At 31.1% G+C, this 16,221-nt stretch overlaps 2 protein-coding genes across 2 annotated transcripts; both read left to right on the top strand.

The window, feature by feature from the left end:
- Positions 1-1,081: 1,081 nt before the first annotated feature.
- On the top strand, positions 1,082-4,035 carry LOC122403636 (arginine--tRNA ligase, cytoplasmic). The gene is made up of 8 exons (XM_043407258.1): positions 1,082-1,401; positions 1,513-1,668; positions 1,761-1,986; positions 2,073-2,497; positions 2,596-2,737; positions 2,817-3,076; positions 3,153-3,345; positions 3,418-4,035. The coding sequence occupies exons 1-8, from the start codon at positions 1,354-1,356 to the stop codon at positions 3,990-3,992; spliced, it is 2,025 nt and encodes a 674-aa protein (XP_043263193.1). The 5' UTR covers positions 1,082-1,353; the 3' UTR covers positions 3,993-4,035.
- A 3,807-nt stretch (positions 4,036-7,842) lies between these two features.
- LOC122403654 (leucine--tRNA ligase, cytoplasmic) lies at positions 7,843-16,086 on the top strand. Its single transcript, XM_043407289.1, has 16 exons — positions 7,843-7,941; positions 8,355-8,570; positions 8,946-9,155; positions 9,221-9,382; positions 9,463-9,707; positions 11,301-11,526; positions 11,596-11,814; positions 11,902-12,355; positions 12,433-12,571; positions 13,157-13,427; positions 13,495-13,742; positions 14,221-14,455; positions 14,549-14,806; positions 14,891-15,106; positions 15,464-15,692; positions 15,869-16,086. The coding sequence occupies exons 1-16, from the start codon at positions 7,939-7,941 to the stop codon at positions 16,084-16,086; spliced, it is 3,549 nt and encodes a 1,182-aa protein (XP_043263224.1). The 5' UTR covers positions 7,843-7,938.
- The last annotated feature ends 135 nt before the right edge of the window (positions 16,087-16,221 follow it).

Raw genomic sequence — 16,221 nt, 5'->3', positions numbered from 1 at the left:
GGAATCAAGTAAATCTTGTAAGTTAGACGACACCTAACTAACAGAAAATATGTTTATGTAATCAAAACGAAATCAGAAGTACACGTATCCTAATATGAAATATTATTACCTATTTCATAGGTATTAGGCTTAAATTTGTAGAAATTCAAGTTTTCGAGATAGAAATTCATAATTTAGACAATTGTTGTAAAAATTTGACCATATTCGAAGAAATAATCGAGTTAACATAAAGCTGATGCATAATATTAGATCAAAAATCACCTTGCAAAGGTGAAATTCGAGTATATGCACGCTAATTGAAACAAATAACAATTGTAATCGATAGCAATATCACTATTTTTTAATATTATGATGGTTATGATATTTCCATTTTGTCCGAAAATGATGGAAAAGTTATAAAAGATGCATCACATACACACTTATCTATCATAAATTGTGAAAAAAAAAGAATTATTTTACATGTCATTTTAAACGTATTTATTTTTATAAGGTCAGAAGTTCTGCAGTCGAACATCAAAAAGAGAGAGAGCGTATACATACAGAGTGAATCATTTAATTTTTTCACCTTAATTTTTCTTGTAAACTACATGTTATAGCATACACGGCAACAATTAATTTTATGCTATTTTCCTTTTTTATCAAAATACGAAAGTAGCCTTGAGTTTTTTAATTATTGTGAAGAGCATTTAATCATGTCATTCGAAAGTTTATCGAACACAAAATAAAAAGTTACTAAGATACATGGGGTTGAAAATTAATATTTATCAAAATATTCTTTAGTTGAGTTAAATATTGAAACTGAGACAAGCATTATGTGGAAGTGGAATCCACCATCTTTCACTGAAGTATATCTCGATAAATATTGATTTCTGATCCCATGTACCTTAATAATCTTTTAATCTGTATTCAATAGACTTTCGAACGACATAATTAAAAGTTACATATTATAGTTAAAAAATTCAAGGTGACCTTCATATTTTAATAAAAATGGAAAATAATAAGAAATGAATTGTTGTGTATGCTTCTCTTTATACCAAACAACTTTCATCGAAACATTTTTTTATACAACATGTAGTTTACAAGAAAAATTAAAGTGGAAGAGTTAAATGACTATCCCTGTTGATATGTTACCGATGCACTGATGTGGTATCGATGCCAAATCATCAGATCATTAAATTTTGATACTGTACTATTAAATATGCGGCAAACAGTGTCAACGTGTGATCATTAGTCGGGTACCGTGCAGTTGCCGTACTGTAAAGTGGGCGACGTCCTTTATACTGAAACAAAGTTTTTTGAAACATCCACGTGCATTACTTTTACACGATTAATAAAACATATACTTTGATTACAATGTCTAAACAAAATTTAGAAATTTTCCATAAAAGAGCAGCTGCAGCGGTAAATTATATTACTGATTTATAGTTACTGCATTAATACTCAGTTCTAAGATGTAATTTCGTAGTAAATGACACATATAGGTTATAATTTTCGTATCCATTTTGTATACAGGAAGAAGAAATAGCTTTTTTGAAGCAAGAAATCGAATTTCTACGAGAAAATATTACAACTAATAACTCCAAAATACATTCTGTAACTAAAGATGAATACATGAAATTAGAACAAGAAAATATAAAATTAAAGCATAGAGTAGCTATTTTGAAAAGGGTATGCTTCACAAAAATCTACTGTTTCTTTACTGTTCAGTTTAGCTGTATTTTCAATTACATGTTTTTCGTGTTTCTATTCCTTTTAAACAGACTATCGAAGCTGATAGAGCAAAAACACAAAGCGGAATGATAACTACTGCATGTAATGTCACCAGTGTATATACTACTTTATTTGAATTATTTGAAAATGCTATTTCTACTGCATATCCAGATGTTCCTAATCCTCCAGTGATTATAACATATAGCAATAATTCAAAATTTGGGGATTACCAATGTAACAGTGCTATGCCGCTTGCTAAACAACTTAGCAGTAATGGTAAGAGTCAACATTAATATAAATAAGAGTTTGTGTCATGTAAAGTATTGTTCATATTAATAAATATATTTTATGTACCTGTACAGGAATTAAAAAATCTCCACAAGATATTGCAAAAAGTATAATGTCACAAGTAAAAGAATCTGATTTAATTTCTAAATTGGACGTCGCAAATGCTGGTTATATAAATATATATTTAAAACGAGAATTTGCGCAGACAATGTTGAGTGACTTAGTAAAACTTGGAAAAGTATGCCCACCACATACAAAGAAACAAAGAATTATCGTAGACTTTTCTAGTCCTAACATTGCAAAAGAAATGCATGTTGGACATTTAAGATCCACTATAATTGGTGATAGTATTGCAAGACTCTTAGAATTTTTAGGGCATGATGTACTTAGAATAAATCATGTTGGTGACTGGGGCACCCAATTTGGAATGTTAATAGCTCATCTTCAGGATAGGTTTTCTGATTATTTAACTACATGTCCACCTATTACAGATCTTCAGGTAATTTAATATAATTCAGTATCTTTCTATTATATCCATTATATAAATCTTAGTTCTATAAATATAATTCTATTAATTGAACATTTTAAACATTATAGAGTTTTTATAAAGAAGCAAAGGAAAGGTTTGATAAAGACAAAGAATTTAAAAAACGTGCATACAATTGTGTTGTCAAGTTACAAGCATTTGATCCTGATATGATAAAAGCATGGCAATTAATTTGTGATGTCTCTAGGAAAGGTAAAGTTGTCTGCGTTATTTAAATTAAAATTATAAAAAAATAGCATTATTATACTTTTCTTCTATTTTCTAAATATAGAATTCCAAAAGGTATACGATCGATTGAACATTAATTTAATAGAAAGAGGTGAATCTTTTTATCAGAAACATATGGAAGCTGTAGTCAAAGAATTAGATGAAAGAGGACTATTAGAAGACGACGAAGGCCGAAAAGTAATGTGGGGCAAGGATGGCAATGGTATACCTTTAACTATTGTAAAATCTGATGGTGGTTTTACATATGATACTTCAGATGTGGCAGCACTTAGACAACGACTAGAAGATGAAAAAGCTAGTTGGGTAATTCATTTTAATTTTATATTATATTTTGCGAAGTATTTTTCTGTTATTTCATGATTTATTGCAATTTTTATAGATAATATATGTAACAGATGCTGGCCAATCTCAGCATTTTCAAGTATTAAGAAGCTGTGCTGAACGAGTAGGAATTTTAAAAAATTGTCATCGAATAGACCATGTTGGATTTGGTGTAGTTCTTGGTCAAGATAAAAAGAAATTTAAGACTAGATCTGGTGATACAGTGAAATTAAATGATTTATTAGATGAAGGTAATGTATTAAATACTATTAAGTGTAATATTGTAATTGATAAATTTTTAAATATGTTATTTCTTACATAAGGTTTAAAAAGGGCACTCCAAAAATTAAAAGATAGAGAACGTGACAAAGTACTTACGGAAGAGGAGTTGAAATTGGCTCAAGAATCTATTGCTTATGGATGTATAAAGTATGCGGATTTGTCGCATAACAGGAATCACGAATATGTATTTTCTTTTGATAAAATGCTTGAAGATAAAGGGAACACTGCAGTGTATTTACTATATGCTTTAACTAGAATATACTCTATTGCAAGGGCGGCTAATATCTCGCGAGAGAAATTACAAGAACTTGCACAAAATACTCCAATTTCATTGAAGCATGAGAAGGAATGGAAATTAGCTAAAGCATTAATAAAGTTTCCTGACGTACTAATTAAAATTACGGAAGATTTGTATCTGCATCAATTATGCGAATATTGTTATGATATCGCATGCACATTCACAGAATTTTACGATAATTGTTATTGCGTTGAAAAGAACAAACTTGGAGAAGTAGTGAATGTAAATATGGGACGTATGTTATTGACAGAAGCTACTGCAATTATAATGGAAAAATGCTTTTCAATATTGGGTCTAAAACCAGTTGCGCGTATGTGAATATATTTATACAAACATATAATGTAAAGTAACAATAAAAAAATACATTCTTTATAAGGAATTGAAAAATAAAAGTGTATTGTTTTACTGTTCGTTAAGATGTTTATTAAACAGTATTTTCCTATTCTTTATTTAAATTGTTTCTATTGTTTTTGAAACTTCAAAAATAACAATTTTTTTTTGTTTTTATTTAACGTCACATTGACATCAGGATCTGTCCAAGAGATATTTCATTGCCTTTGAACAGAATACTGCTAGTGGAGCAGGTTCAATAAACACCTGTAGCGTTTCTCAGTGCCATGAGTTGTATTAGGTCTATTTTTGAATGTATTATTGTTATTTGTTTTATGTGGGGGAAATTTTCTAAAGACATCCTGGCTCTCCCTGGGTTCACCTCATACAGAATAAACAGGTACGGAACTTATCCACTAAAATCCCCACGGTGACCTTCCGCGCGCGTTGTTTTGTTGTTGTTTCCAAGCTTTTTAAATAATGATCAATATTTTTATGCAGATTTCTTTTAGGAGTTTTATGTGATGAGACTAAATTAATTTAGTGTCGAAATTGTTTTCTTCGGTTTCAAGGAAGTAGATTTTGTTGTATGTGTAGCTGTCATTTATTTGTTTAATTTTTTTCCAAATATCTTTGGCAAGAGTTTGGGGGTAAGTGAGAATGTGCATTCTCTCCATGAGTTTTTTACTTTCTCTGATTATTCTACAGGATTTTACTCTTATTGTTAGTTTCTCTTAAGATGTTTTTTGGCTTGATTAAAGATATGGTAGCTTTCTCATAGTTTGACATTCTGTATTCAACCAGGGTACAGTTTGTTTTTGGTCTCTTGTGTGTGTTGTAGTCCCAAAATGTCTTTCTACTGCAGTTTTGATAATATTTACGAATTCTTTAGTAATTTCGTTTATCTTGTTTGGGTTTAATTCGTTATTTGTTTCTACTTTTTTTAGTGTGTTATAATGGATTGGTATAATAGACACTCTTTGGATGTTCCATTTTGGTTGGCAGAGTGGTGCTGGAGGAGAGGTGTTTTTGCAATAATATAAAAACAATTTTTGTATATATAATAGAAAAAATAAATATTTATACTCTATGAGAATATATTTTTCCTTTTGCAATATTTAATTGACATTACATCATTATTTGTTATTATTTTTATTAATTTATTTCATCATCTTTATGAAGTCACCTGTATGCGTATCAGAGATGCCAGAAAAGCACCGCCGGGTGCACACGCACACATGCCAGATACGCGTACGTGAGCTCGTGGAGTTTCGGAAAGTCGACAAAGGCAAACTGACGCATGCCCTCTTTCTCGATTCTCCGAAGCTGCCCGAAGTAATTTCGGATCGCCTCGTGGGAGTCGAGAGAGCAAGGCTCACATTTGCCTTCTCGCTCTAAACAACTGAAATCCGACCTCCCGTCAACGGCATACGATTTGGATTCTCGACTGGCCAGGCATTTTTACTTTCCGACCTATGTAGGCGCACATAAGCAAAGTACCCATAATGAAAAAAAAATTTTGTAAAATTTATTTTACGGAAATACACGTTTTAAGACCTCCTGATCATATTTTAATTATTGAAAAAAAAGAAATTTTTTTTTATTCCCATGTATGAGCACACATGTATATTATTAATACGATTGAATATAAATAGCTGAATGAATTTAAATGAAACTTTACATTTAAGTTTTATGTTCTCATTTCAAAGGCGTGTGGACGGATTCAAATACGTGAACACTAAACGTAACGATGTAATTATATTATTTAATATTTACTAACTATTTAACATAAAGAACATAAAAGAAAGACATAAAACGTAAACGTAAAAGATCATAAACGTAAAACTGTGATTGCTCTCGACTAACGTTCGATACAGAGTGACGTTCCTGCAGTCAAAGTCGACCCTTCCTTATTCCTATCTTATAATAATGATCTAAACAAAACGCACGTTCGAGACGCAGTCTCTAAAACGTATTTCAGCTTAAACCTAAACACCTCACTCGATACCTACTCTAGCTTAGACTAAACACTCCTATCGACGCAAACGATAACGGTTCTCCTAGCCACGCATACACTCCTTACAGATTATACCTCTTGTTTCATAGTTGTTCCGATATATAGGCATAATGTATAAAAAATCTTTTAAATGTTTCATATAAATCTTAGGACGAATTAAATTTTATATAAAAAAAATTATATAAACTTTTTCTCTATCTTCTCTAGAAAAGAAAACATTAAATGAAATCTTATACATTACATGCTTACTTAAATCGCATTGAAAACGAATACCACAAATGTTTTAGAATAATGTGCAAAATGTGATTGCGATTTTCGCTAAGACAAATTGAAAACTCGTTTCTAACAAGGAAAAGTTGGAATGGTACCAGGTTTTGGGTTAGGTTTTACTTTGAGATATTATTAAAGTTATTACAGGTACTTATTTTCAGAAATAGAACTATGTTCACCACTAGTTAACGTGTCGTGAGTGATGAGGTCTTTGCCTGCAAGTTCCGAACTTCTTCTGCTCTGCTGGTTCGAACCCTGCTTGAACTTTTTTTTTATTTTTCAATCATACTTTAATCGTACACTAAATATGACATTATATTTTTGTCTGACCTTCGAATATTTTTTTTTAAAGTTAAATTTAACCGATTACATTTAACATATGTTATTTTCAATGTACGAAGTACATGAATCTGGATGGTACTTTTCACAAAAACAGTCAAAACATAAAAATTTCAAGCACCACGTACATTTACTGAAAGTTTTGTTTTCACAGAAATTACAAAATTTTGTATTTAACTCTGATGGAAAGGCCGCTTCATTTACATTGATAAAATGTGAACGATTTTCGGATAGTCGTACCTTGTAGCTCGTACTTTTTACCTTATACTTCAGGTAAAAAGGGATATAGCTGGGAAAAACAGTTTTATGACATTACCTGCTAACTTATGTTACTGTTCTACAATGAAACGCTATGTTTTGTACCTTTAAAAATATTCGACTATGTGCTTTTAAAATTTAAGATACAACCCATACTTTGTATTAAACTGGCAAACGGGATCACTTTTCCTTTGTTTCTAGTTAGTTCTATTTAGTTCGTCATAACCAATTGATACGGTTATTTCAAAACAATCGAGGAAAATCATTATTAATTAATTTCTGCAATTATTAATTCTACTGTTTTGTTTATGTTATAAAAGTAAGAACTCTTCTTATTGAAAAATATCACAGCGTGCACAATACTGGTAAAGAGTGGAATCTCATTTTAATTTATTAATTTTCAATCTTAAAGTATTTTGATTTTCAAAAATCGTATTAATAATATACATATGTGTGCTCATACATGGGAATAAAAAAAAATGTCTTTTTTTTCAATAATTAAAATATGATCAGGAGGTCTTAAAACGTGTATTTCCGTAAAATAAATTTTACAAAATTTTTTTTTCATTATGGGTACTTTGCTTATGTGCGCCTACATAGGTCGGAAAGTAAAAATGCCTGGGCAGTCGAGAATCTCGGCTCGAGAATCCAAGTCGTATGCCGTTGACGGGAGGTCGGATTTCAGTTGTTTAGAGCGAGAAGGCAAATGTGAGCCTTGCTCTCTCGACTCCCACGAGGCGATCCGAAATTACTTCGGGCAGCTTCGGAGAATCGAGAAAGAGGGCATGCGTCAGTTTGCCTTTGTCGACTTTCCGAAACTCCACGAGCTCACGTACGCGTATCTGGCATGTGTGCGTGTGCACCCGGCGGTGCTTTTCTGGCATCTCTGATGCGTATACTACTTACGGTGACACAGGCTGTGATTCACACTAATTCACAGTATATTTGTGTGGTTCTGTACCCTGCCTATTAGTGTGCTCCGCGTGTTCGTTAGATGAACAGTAATATTTATAATATCTAGTTAGCTTATGGCCTGTCGTTACTAACAAAATGGTTATTAGTAATATTATTTTTTTCTTCAAAATAGTAATTGTTATTTATCAGTCCATTATGAAAATTTATATTAGAATCAAAAAATAACGTAAATAACCTTTATACCGGCAAATGTAATAACTGCAAAGTTCAAATATGTTTTCAGTTATTCGCTTTCAATATTTGTTTTAAATACGGAAATATATTTTATTAGAATCATTAGTCTGTTTGAATGACACCTAATGTCAAGCACTCTTCTAACGTAAATAAATTTTTGACAAAATTACAATTTTTTTGAAAATATGTTATACCAGTTTTATAAACTTAAAATTAATTAATAAATAAGACTAATTATTTTTACACATTATTGTACACATTCAAAGCAAAATGTTATTTAAGAATAAAATGAATACTACATGAATTATTATTAATAGGTAACTATTGAAAGAAAAGGGACATTTAAAGTGGAATATTTACAAAATATTGAAAAAGAAATACAAGCAAAATGGGAAGCTGATAAAGTATATGAGGAAGATGCACCTTTAGAATGTAGAAAATCTCCAAAGGCAAAGTTCTTTGTAACTTTTCCTTTTCCTTACATGAATGGAAGACTTCATCTTGGTCATACATTTTCGTTATCGAAATGTGAGGTGAGTACGTAACACTTTATCTACTGGTAGTGATTGAGGTTGCCACTTAGTAAGGACCGGTTTAGTTGTAAACCTAACAAACTTAACAGTAAATCCCATTGGACAAAAACTGTCGACAACCAAAAGCTTATTAATAGGCTACTGGTCGATGAGCATTGACAATCAAAAAGCCGATTAATAGGCTATTGGTCGATAAGCATTGGCAATTGAAAAGCCGATTAATAGGCTACTGGTCGATAAGCATTGGCAATTGAAAAGCCGATTAACAGGCTACTGGTCAATAAAGTGTTAATAAAAACATGTAAAAAACAAAATATTTAATATAATTCTTACATCAAAATTGAATTCAATTATATCTGTTTGATAATTTTGCAGTTTGCTGTGCGTTACAATCGTCTTCTAGGAAAAAAGGTCCTTTTTCCATTTGGATTTCATTGCACGGGTATGCCCATCAAAGCATGTGCAGATAAATTGAAACGAGAAATGGAGTTATATGGTTATCCACCACAATTTCCTGAAGATGAAAAAGCAGATGAAGAAATCATAGATGATATTGTAATAAAAGATAAAAGCAAAGGAACAAAGGTAATATAAAGACATATATACAGGGTGTTTATATGTTTCATATTTTAGTAAATAAACGATTTTAGAGTAAAGCAGTTGCAAAAACAGCTAGTGCAAAATATCAATGGCAAATTATGCAATCGCTTGGCATAGAACACGAAGATATAAAAAATTTTGCCGATGCTGAATATTGGTTGAACTACTTCCCACCTCTTGCTGTCCAAGATTTAAAGTTGATTGGATTACATGTAAGTTAAACAGATCATTTGTATTTTGGTAACATATATACATACAATATTTAAATAAATAATGTAAATATTCATTATAGGTGGATTGGCGCAGATCATTTATTACAACTGATGCAAATCCATTTTTTGATTCGTTTGTACGATGGCAATTTCAACATTTAAAAGCAAAAAACAAGATAAAATATGGAAAACGGTATACAGTCTATTCGCCGAAAGATTGTCAACCTTGTATGGATCATGACAGATCAGTGGGAGAAGGAGTAGGGCCACAAGAGTATACATTAATTAAAATGAGACTACAAAAACCTTACCCTACATGCCTGAGGTAAGTTTTACAGAAAAATTATGATATTTGTTCCAAATACATATAATATAGTAACAACCTAATCAAAAAACAAGTGATTATTCTGTTGATCTCACAAAGAAGCACAAATGTTTACCCAGGAAATCCATTTTCCAGATAAGGGAAGTGTTGACATTCTTTTAATTCAATATTCTTACAAGTAGAATTCAGGCTTTATACTATTTTCTGTAAACTTAAATTTAATTCTGCATTGACTAAATTATTTTGAGTTTTGTTAAATTATTGCCTGATTATTGTAACGCATGGTTCAAGAACTCATTATGACTCATTATCTTTTCTTCCGTCCTTCGAAACACAAATGAACCCGGAGCGAAGTAACTACCTATGTGCCGGTAATAACTGACAAGTTGTTTAATTTCTAAGAACAGGTTCTGGAACGTGCATCCGGGTTATAGTCACTTTGCTCAGAGTTAATCGGTACATTGTTCCATCGACAGATGGCATACTCGTAAACTGTTTAGAACGAACCCAAGATGAGAGCAGGAACCAAATAAAAAAATTTAATCGGTTGAATAATAATAATGTTTTATCATTTGTCTGACTCTATTAAACAAATCAACTATATTTAAAGGAGTGCGAGAGGAGAGCCAGAGAAAAAGCCTGTTGTCAAGGCGAGAACTCAAAACCGAATGCGCCGTTTCTCAACGCGAACGGCCGCGGCGGGACCTCCTTAATCCTCCCCACCCTAACGTTATATTGTTCGGCTCGATCTCAACTCTACCGTGCTCATGGACCTTAATTATGGGAAGACGCTCACGTTTTCCCTCTTTGGTCTACCGGGTCTAGAATGCCGGTTACAACAACCCTATCCGTGGGCCTGGGATAAAATCCCGACCTTTCGGGATTTCTATCCGATTCGGGAAATTCGCAAGATGCTTCCAATCTCGTTTCCGACGGACAAAATTAAAACCAAATGTTTCCCGCTCTCCTCGCACCCCCTTGTACATTGTTCTTTTCCTTCTTTACAATGTAATACAATTAGCCACATTGTTAATATCAACACTGCACGCACCAATCAATGCGGCAAATTTTATTCTACAAAAATAATCAACAAGTAGCAGCATGTATGCCATATCGAGTTCGCAACAATACACTTTTATCAAAAGGAAAACAGATTATTGTAAATTAGAGAGCTTCTTAAATAACTGAAGGAACTGAAACGAAGAAACACAAATTATAAACTGATATAATAAACCAAAAAATATTTCTAACTTTCCACTTATTAACATGAGTAGCATGTCACTTGTAGCCACTGTACCTATCGGGGTTCGTAACAACTACCATAAACCGCGATTCTTGCGTGACACTCATGTCAATCATTGTTCAAACTTTAGAAAATTCCGATGGTTGCATTTTCCTCCATTACATCGTCGAAATGGCGAGGACTCTTCCTCCAGTAACGAAATCGCGAAGGGGAGGTCCATCCTCTTGGAAGAAAATGCAACCGATATGTTGCGTACGTTTTATACACATGCTACATAAAAATGAAACCCTACTTCCTTAAACCAAGCCAAAACACAATTTTAATCATGGGATGACTTGATTTTATTGTAGCTCTCTTTCTGACAAACCAGTTTATTTAGTAGCTGGCACTTTGAGACCAGAAACAATGTATGGCCAAACAAACTGCTGGATTCACCCAGATATAAATTATATTGCATATACTTTATCAAATGGAGATATTTATATATCAACAGAAAGAGCAGCACGAAATATGGCCTATCAAGATTTCTTCAAAGAGGAGGGAAAGATATCAATTGAATTAAAACTTATTGGGATGGTAAACTTCTTTTTACCTTTATAAGGAGCTTAGTCTAATATTAAGTATTAAATGTTATAAAATTTATAGGATATACTAGGATTACCTGTAGAAGCGCCTCTTACAAGTCACAAAGTAATTTACACTTTACCAATGATGACTATTAAAGAAGATAAAGGTACTGGGATTGTTACTTCTGTACCTAGCGATTCCCCTGATGATTATGCAGCCTTAATGGATCTAAAGAAGAAACAAACTTTTAGAGAAAAATACGGAATAACTGATGAAATGGTGCTACCTTATAATCCTGTAAGTTTAGTATACATATACTTTTTACAGTTATAAGGATGTAAAATTATAAATAAAAAACATAATTCATAAACTTTTGTATGTTAGATACCTGTTATTGAGTTGCCAGAATTTGGAAATTTATCTGCAGTGACTTTGTACGATAAATTAAAAATTCAATCTCAAAATGACAAGGCTAAATTACTAGAAGCAAAAGAGATGGTATATCTCAAAGGTTTTTATGATGGCATATTATTAGTTGGAAAATATAAAGGAAAGAAAGTTCAGGATGTCAAGAAACAAATACAAAAAGAATTGGTAGACGAAGGAACGGCAGTTATATATTATGAACCCGAGAAAACTGTAATATCTAGATCAAATGACGAATGTGTAGTAGCTTTATGTAATCAATGGTATTTAGATTATGGAGAAGAAAATTGGAAAAAAGAAGCGATGGAAGCCTTAAATAATCTTAATACCTTTCATGACGAAGTGAGAAAAAATTTCATTGTGTGCCTTAATTGGCTACACGAATATGCATGTTCTAGAACTTATGGACTTGGTAAACTTTCATAATAATTTCAACTAAACGTATTGCATAATTTTGGTAATTTAAACTTTTTAATTTCTATATTTTAGGTACTAAATTACCATGGGATGAAGATTGGTTAATAGAATCTCTCTCAGATTCAACTATCTATATGGCTTATTATACCATTGCGCATTTATTACAAGGAGGATCATTTAAGGGCGATAAACCAAATACATACAATATCAAGTAAAGTTTCAAATTTTAGATTAAAAATCTATACATGGTGTTGTATATAAAACATTACACATCATTTTGTGAGAAATTATCAAAAATTTGTTAAAATTTAAGTAGTAAAACTGTTTCTAGTAAAAGAAGTTTCAAACTTCTGATGCTATCTTCAATATTATTTGATTTAAAAACGTTTTCCAAACAAATTCTATATGATTTTTAATGAAAAATAACATGGTATACATGTCAGTAATAATTAAGAAAAAAGTTAAAATATTACTTGTAAATACTATCATTCTTGTTAATTATGTTTTTATACAATACATGTTTCGCGGTATTCAACTTTTGAAACAAAATTACCAAATTAGTTGAGAACTCGTTATATTGTATGGTAGTCTACTATTGTTAAATCTTTTAAGAATACAAAAGCAATTTTCGTTTGATCGACCCATATACAAATGTTTACATTTTCATATGATTTTTGAAACATTTTTTTTCTTAGCTTACATAGTCAATGAGATATAACAAGAATTATTTCTTAATACGACAGTAACAACGTCTTATACCTATATGTACGTATGTTAAAGTAATGATTACATTTAGGGCTAATCAAATGACACCAGAAGTGTGGGATTACATTTTCTTCAAGGATGCAAAGTTTCCAAAAACGTCCATAAAAAAGGATGCTTTAGATCATATGCGACGTGAATTTCGATACTGGTATCCAGTAGATCTAAGAGTGTCTGGAAAGGATCTTGTACAAAATCATCTTACATTTTTCATTTATACTCATGTTGCAATATGGTCTGGACAACCCGAATTATGGCCAAAAGGAATCAGAGCAAATGGACATTTACTATTAAATTCAGCTAAGGTAAAGTGAAACGCTCTGTCACATTGCCCACAATTTCTGCAAAAATCTATAAGTATTAATTTATTAGATGTCAAAATCAGAAGGTAATTTCTTGACACTTGCTGAAGCAGTAAAAAAATTTTCGGCGGATGGCATGCGACTTTGCCTAGCTGATTCTGGTGATTCAATAGACGATGCTAATTTCGTTGAAAGTGTGGCAGATGCTGGAATCCTTAGATTATATAATTTTATTGAATGGGTTAAAGAAGTATTAGCATCTAAGAGTACCTTTAGGCAAGGAAATCCACACACATATAATGACAAGGTCTTCAAAAGGTGTTTATTAAAACATATTTATAGCTCTACAATAAAATCTCGATTTAATGGACTAATTGAAAAGAAGTGGTATCCATTAATTCCAGTGGTTTGTTAAATTTAAATGTTTGAAAAATAACATTTGTATTAATCCAAAAGTTCTTTAAATAACAAACCATATGTTGTTAAGTACAGTGGAATTCGCTTTTATATTAAAAATTACAAATGTAGCAACATAATCACTCAAAAATGTGATAATTAAGTCTTACATATAGTATATAATTTATTGTTATCGAGAGAGTTTGTAGTATTAGCAAATAATTGTTGTATCTGTGTATTTTTGTAATGTAGAATACTTGTACATTTGAAAGGTTTTTGAAACGTTTTGAAAGTATATATAAATTCAGGATAGTAAAAATTTATCCATGATATCTGAAATTCGTTAAATTGAGATTTTACTATAGTTATAAATTCCATATTAAATACATAATTTAACTAGTGAAATGAACCTAAAAATACAAGAGACTGGAGATAATTATTCGAAAATGCTGTACAAGGAAGTTTTAAAAACAGGGTTCTTCGAATTGCAAGCAGCAAAAGACAAGTACATACAGTTGAGTGCATTAGATGGTTTTAATTGGATATTAATTATGAAATTTATAGAACTTCAAATCATTCTTTTGTCTCCGATTTGCCCACATGTCGCCGAACATATATGGAAACATATTGGTAAAGTAAGTATTTATGTTTATCTTTTTAATTAAACTTCAAGTGAAATTCCAAATAAAATTGTCGGCATTTAGATGAAATAAAATATTCTTTAATAGGAAGGTAGCATATTAAATGCTACGTGGCCTCATATAGGTGAAATAGATGAAATTCTCATAAAATCATCACAGTATCTTATGGATACTGCACATTCGTTTAGACTTCTTTTAAAAAGTTACATGACACCAAAGAAAGGGTCAAACAAAAGCAATGGGACAGCAATTATAGAAAAACCTACAGATGGTATAATTTGGATAGCTAAGACTTATCCTCCTTGGCAAAGCATTATTTTAACTACAATGAAAGATTTATACCTTGTAAGTAATTATTGCAAAATACATTTGAAAAGCAACAAAATTTTCTGTTTAGACTAAAGTGTTTTATATTGAATCACTTTACAGAAAAATAACAATAAACTGCCAGAAAATAAAATTATTGCAGTGGAATTGGGAAAATTACAAGAATTAAAAAAGTACATGAAACGAGTAATGCCATTCGTACAAGTTATGAAAGAAAAAATGGAACTTACTGGATTAAGTGCGCTTAATTTAGTGTTAGATTTTGATGAATTCAAGATTCTTCAAGATAACAAAAACTATCTTCAAAATACTTTAGATGTAAGTAATGTACTTTCTTTGTACATTTATACACAGGTTGTTATCGAACGGGAGGTGATTCTACGTGCGAAAATAAGTCGAAAAAAAGAAATTTAATTTCTTTCTTAATTCTTTTCTAATTATTTTTTTCTTAATATTGTTCTTGAGAATCCCAGAATAATAATAAACATATTATCTACACATTTTCAGACTCGATTTTGTAGTAAACGAAGCTTCAAACGGAAAAATATTATTCCTTTTTTTCGACTTATTTTCGCACGTAGAATTACCCTCTGCCCGATGATGCCACTCGTTCGGTAACACCCTGTATGTATAAATTTCTTATATTTATTGACTTACCGATTTATCTAAATTTAGTTGGAGACTATTGTGATAAAGTACACCGATGAAGCTTCTGAAAAAACAAAACAAGAATGCTGTCCAGGCTCTCCGTACATGAATTTTTCTAGTAAACCTGGCATTTCAGTATGTATTATGAATCCACAAAAGTGTAGCAGTTTATTTAGGATATCAGTAAAGATCATGGATGCCGATAGTGTAACAGACATCATATCACGAATATTAAAAGAAAATAAACAAATAAAAGGTATGTATTCCAAACACAAAAATAATTATTGTAATCTACGGTAGCAAACATTAGTTAGTATTCAAATTAAATTAAAAAAATTTTATTTTAAATGTATCACATTAAATGATAAGAGAAATTCTTTTTGGTAATAAGATCAAATCGAGATAATTACTTAATATTATTTATTTTTTCAGATCCATCGTCAGTTTCTCTATACCGTTATAATGATCCCCTTTTAGGACCCAGAAGTAAACCATTTATGGATAATATTTTACAAGGTAAAACTGAAATACCTCTTAACTCCATATTTAATATCGATACAAAAACCAAAACTATTAAAGTAAATGTAGAAGGTAGCATACATGACATTGGCAACGATCTAATATACATAGTCCAATCTGAGAAAAACTGAAATATAAATTTTATATTTTTGTTATGTAATACATTTGTACAATATGTACACTGGAAGGTGTTCAATTTTTCTGCATATTCTTTATATCTTAATAACTTTATTTATAAAAAAGTATTACACAAAAACGTTGTATAT

Source organism: Colletes gigas, unplaced genomic scaffold (assembly GCF_013123115.1).
Source record: "Colletes gigas isolate AHSC1104 unplaced genomic scaffold, ASM1312311v1 Colletes_gigas_Sc00067, whole genome shotgun sequence".
NCBI classification, from domain to species: Eukaryota; Metazoa; Arthropoda; class Insecta; order Hymenoptera; family Colletidae; genus Colletes; species Colletes gigas.
The sequence above is the reverse complement of the archived record's forward strand: the minus strand, read 5'-3'. Positions and strand labels throughout refer to the sequence as shown.

Coding starts and splice junctions, on each gene's coding strand:
- LOC122403636 (XM_043407258.1), top strand. CDS start 1,354: ATGTCTAAACAAAATTTAGAAATTTTCCATAAAAGAGCAGCTGCAGCG. Junction 1,987..2,072: donor TAAACAACTTAGCAGTAATG/GTAAGAGTCAAC, acceptor GTACCTGTACAG/GAATTAAAAAATCTCCACAA. Junction 2,738..2,816: donor TTGTGATGTCTCTAGGAAAG/GTAAAGTTGTCT, acceptor TTCTAAATATAG/AATTCCAAAAGGTATACGAT.
- LOC122403654 (XM_043407289.1), top strand. Junction 8,571..8,945: donor TTTCGTTATCGAAATGTGAG/GTGAGTACGTAA, acceptor ATAATTTTGCAG/TTTGCTGTGCGTTACAATCG. Junction 9,156..9,220: donor ATAAAAGCAAAGGAACAAAG/GTAATATAAAGA, acceptor AAACGATTTTAG/AGTAAAGCAGTTGCAAAAAC.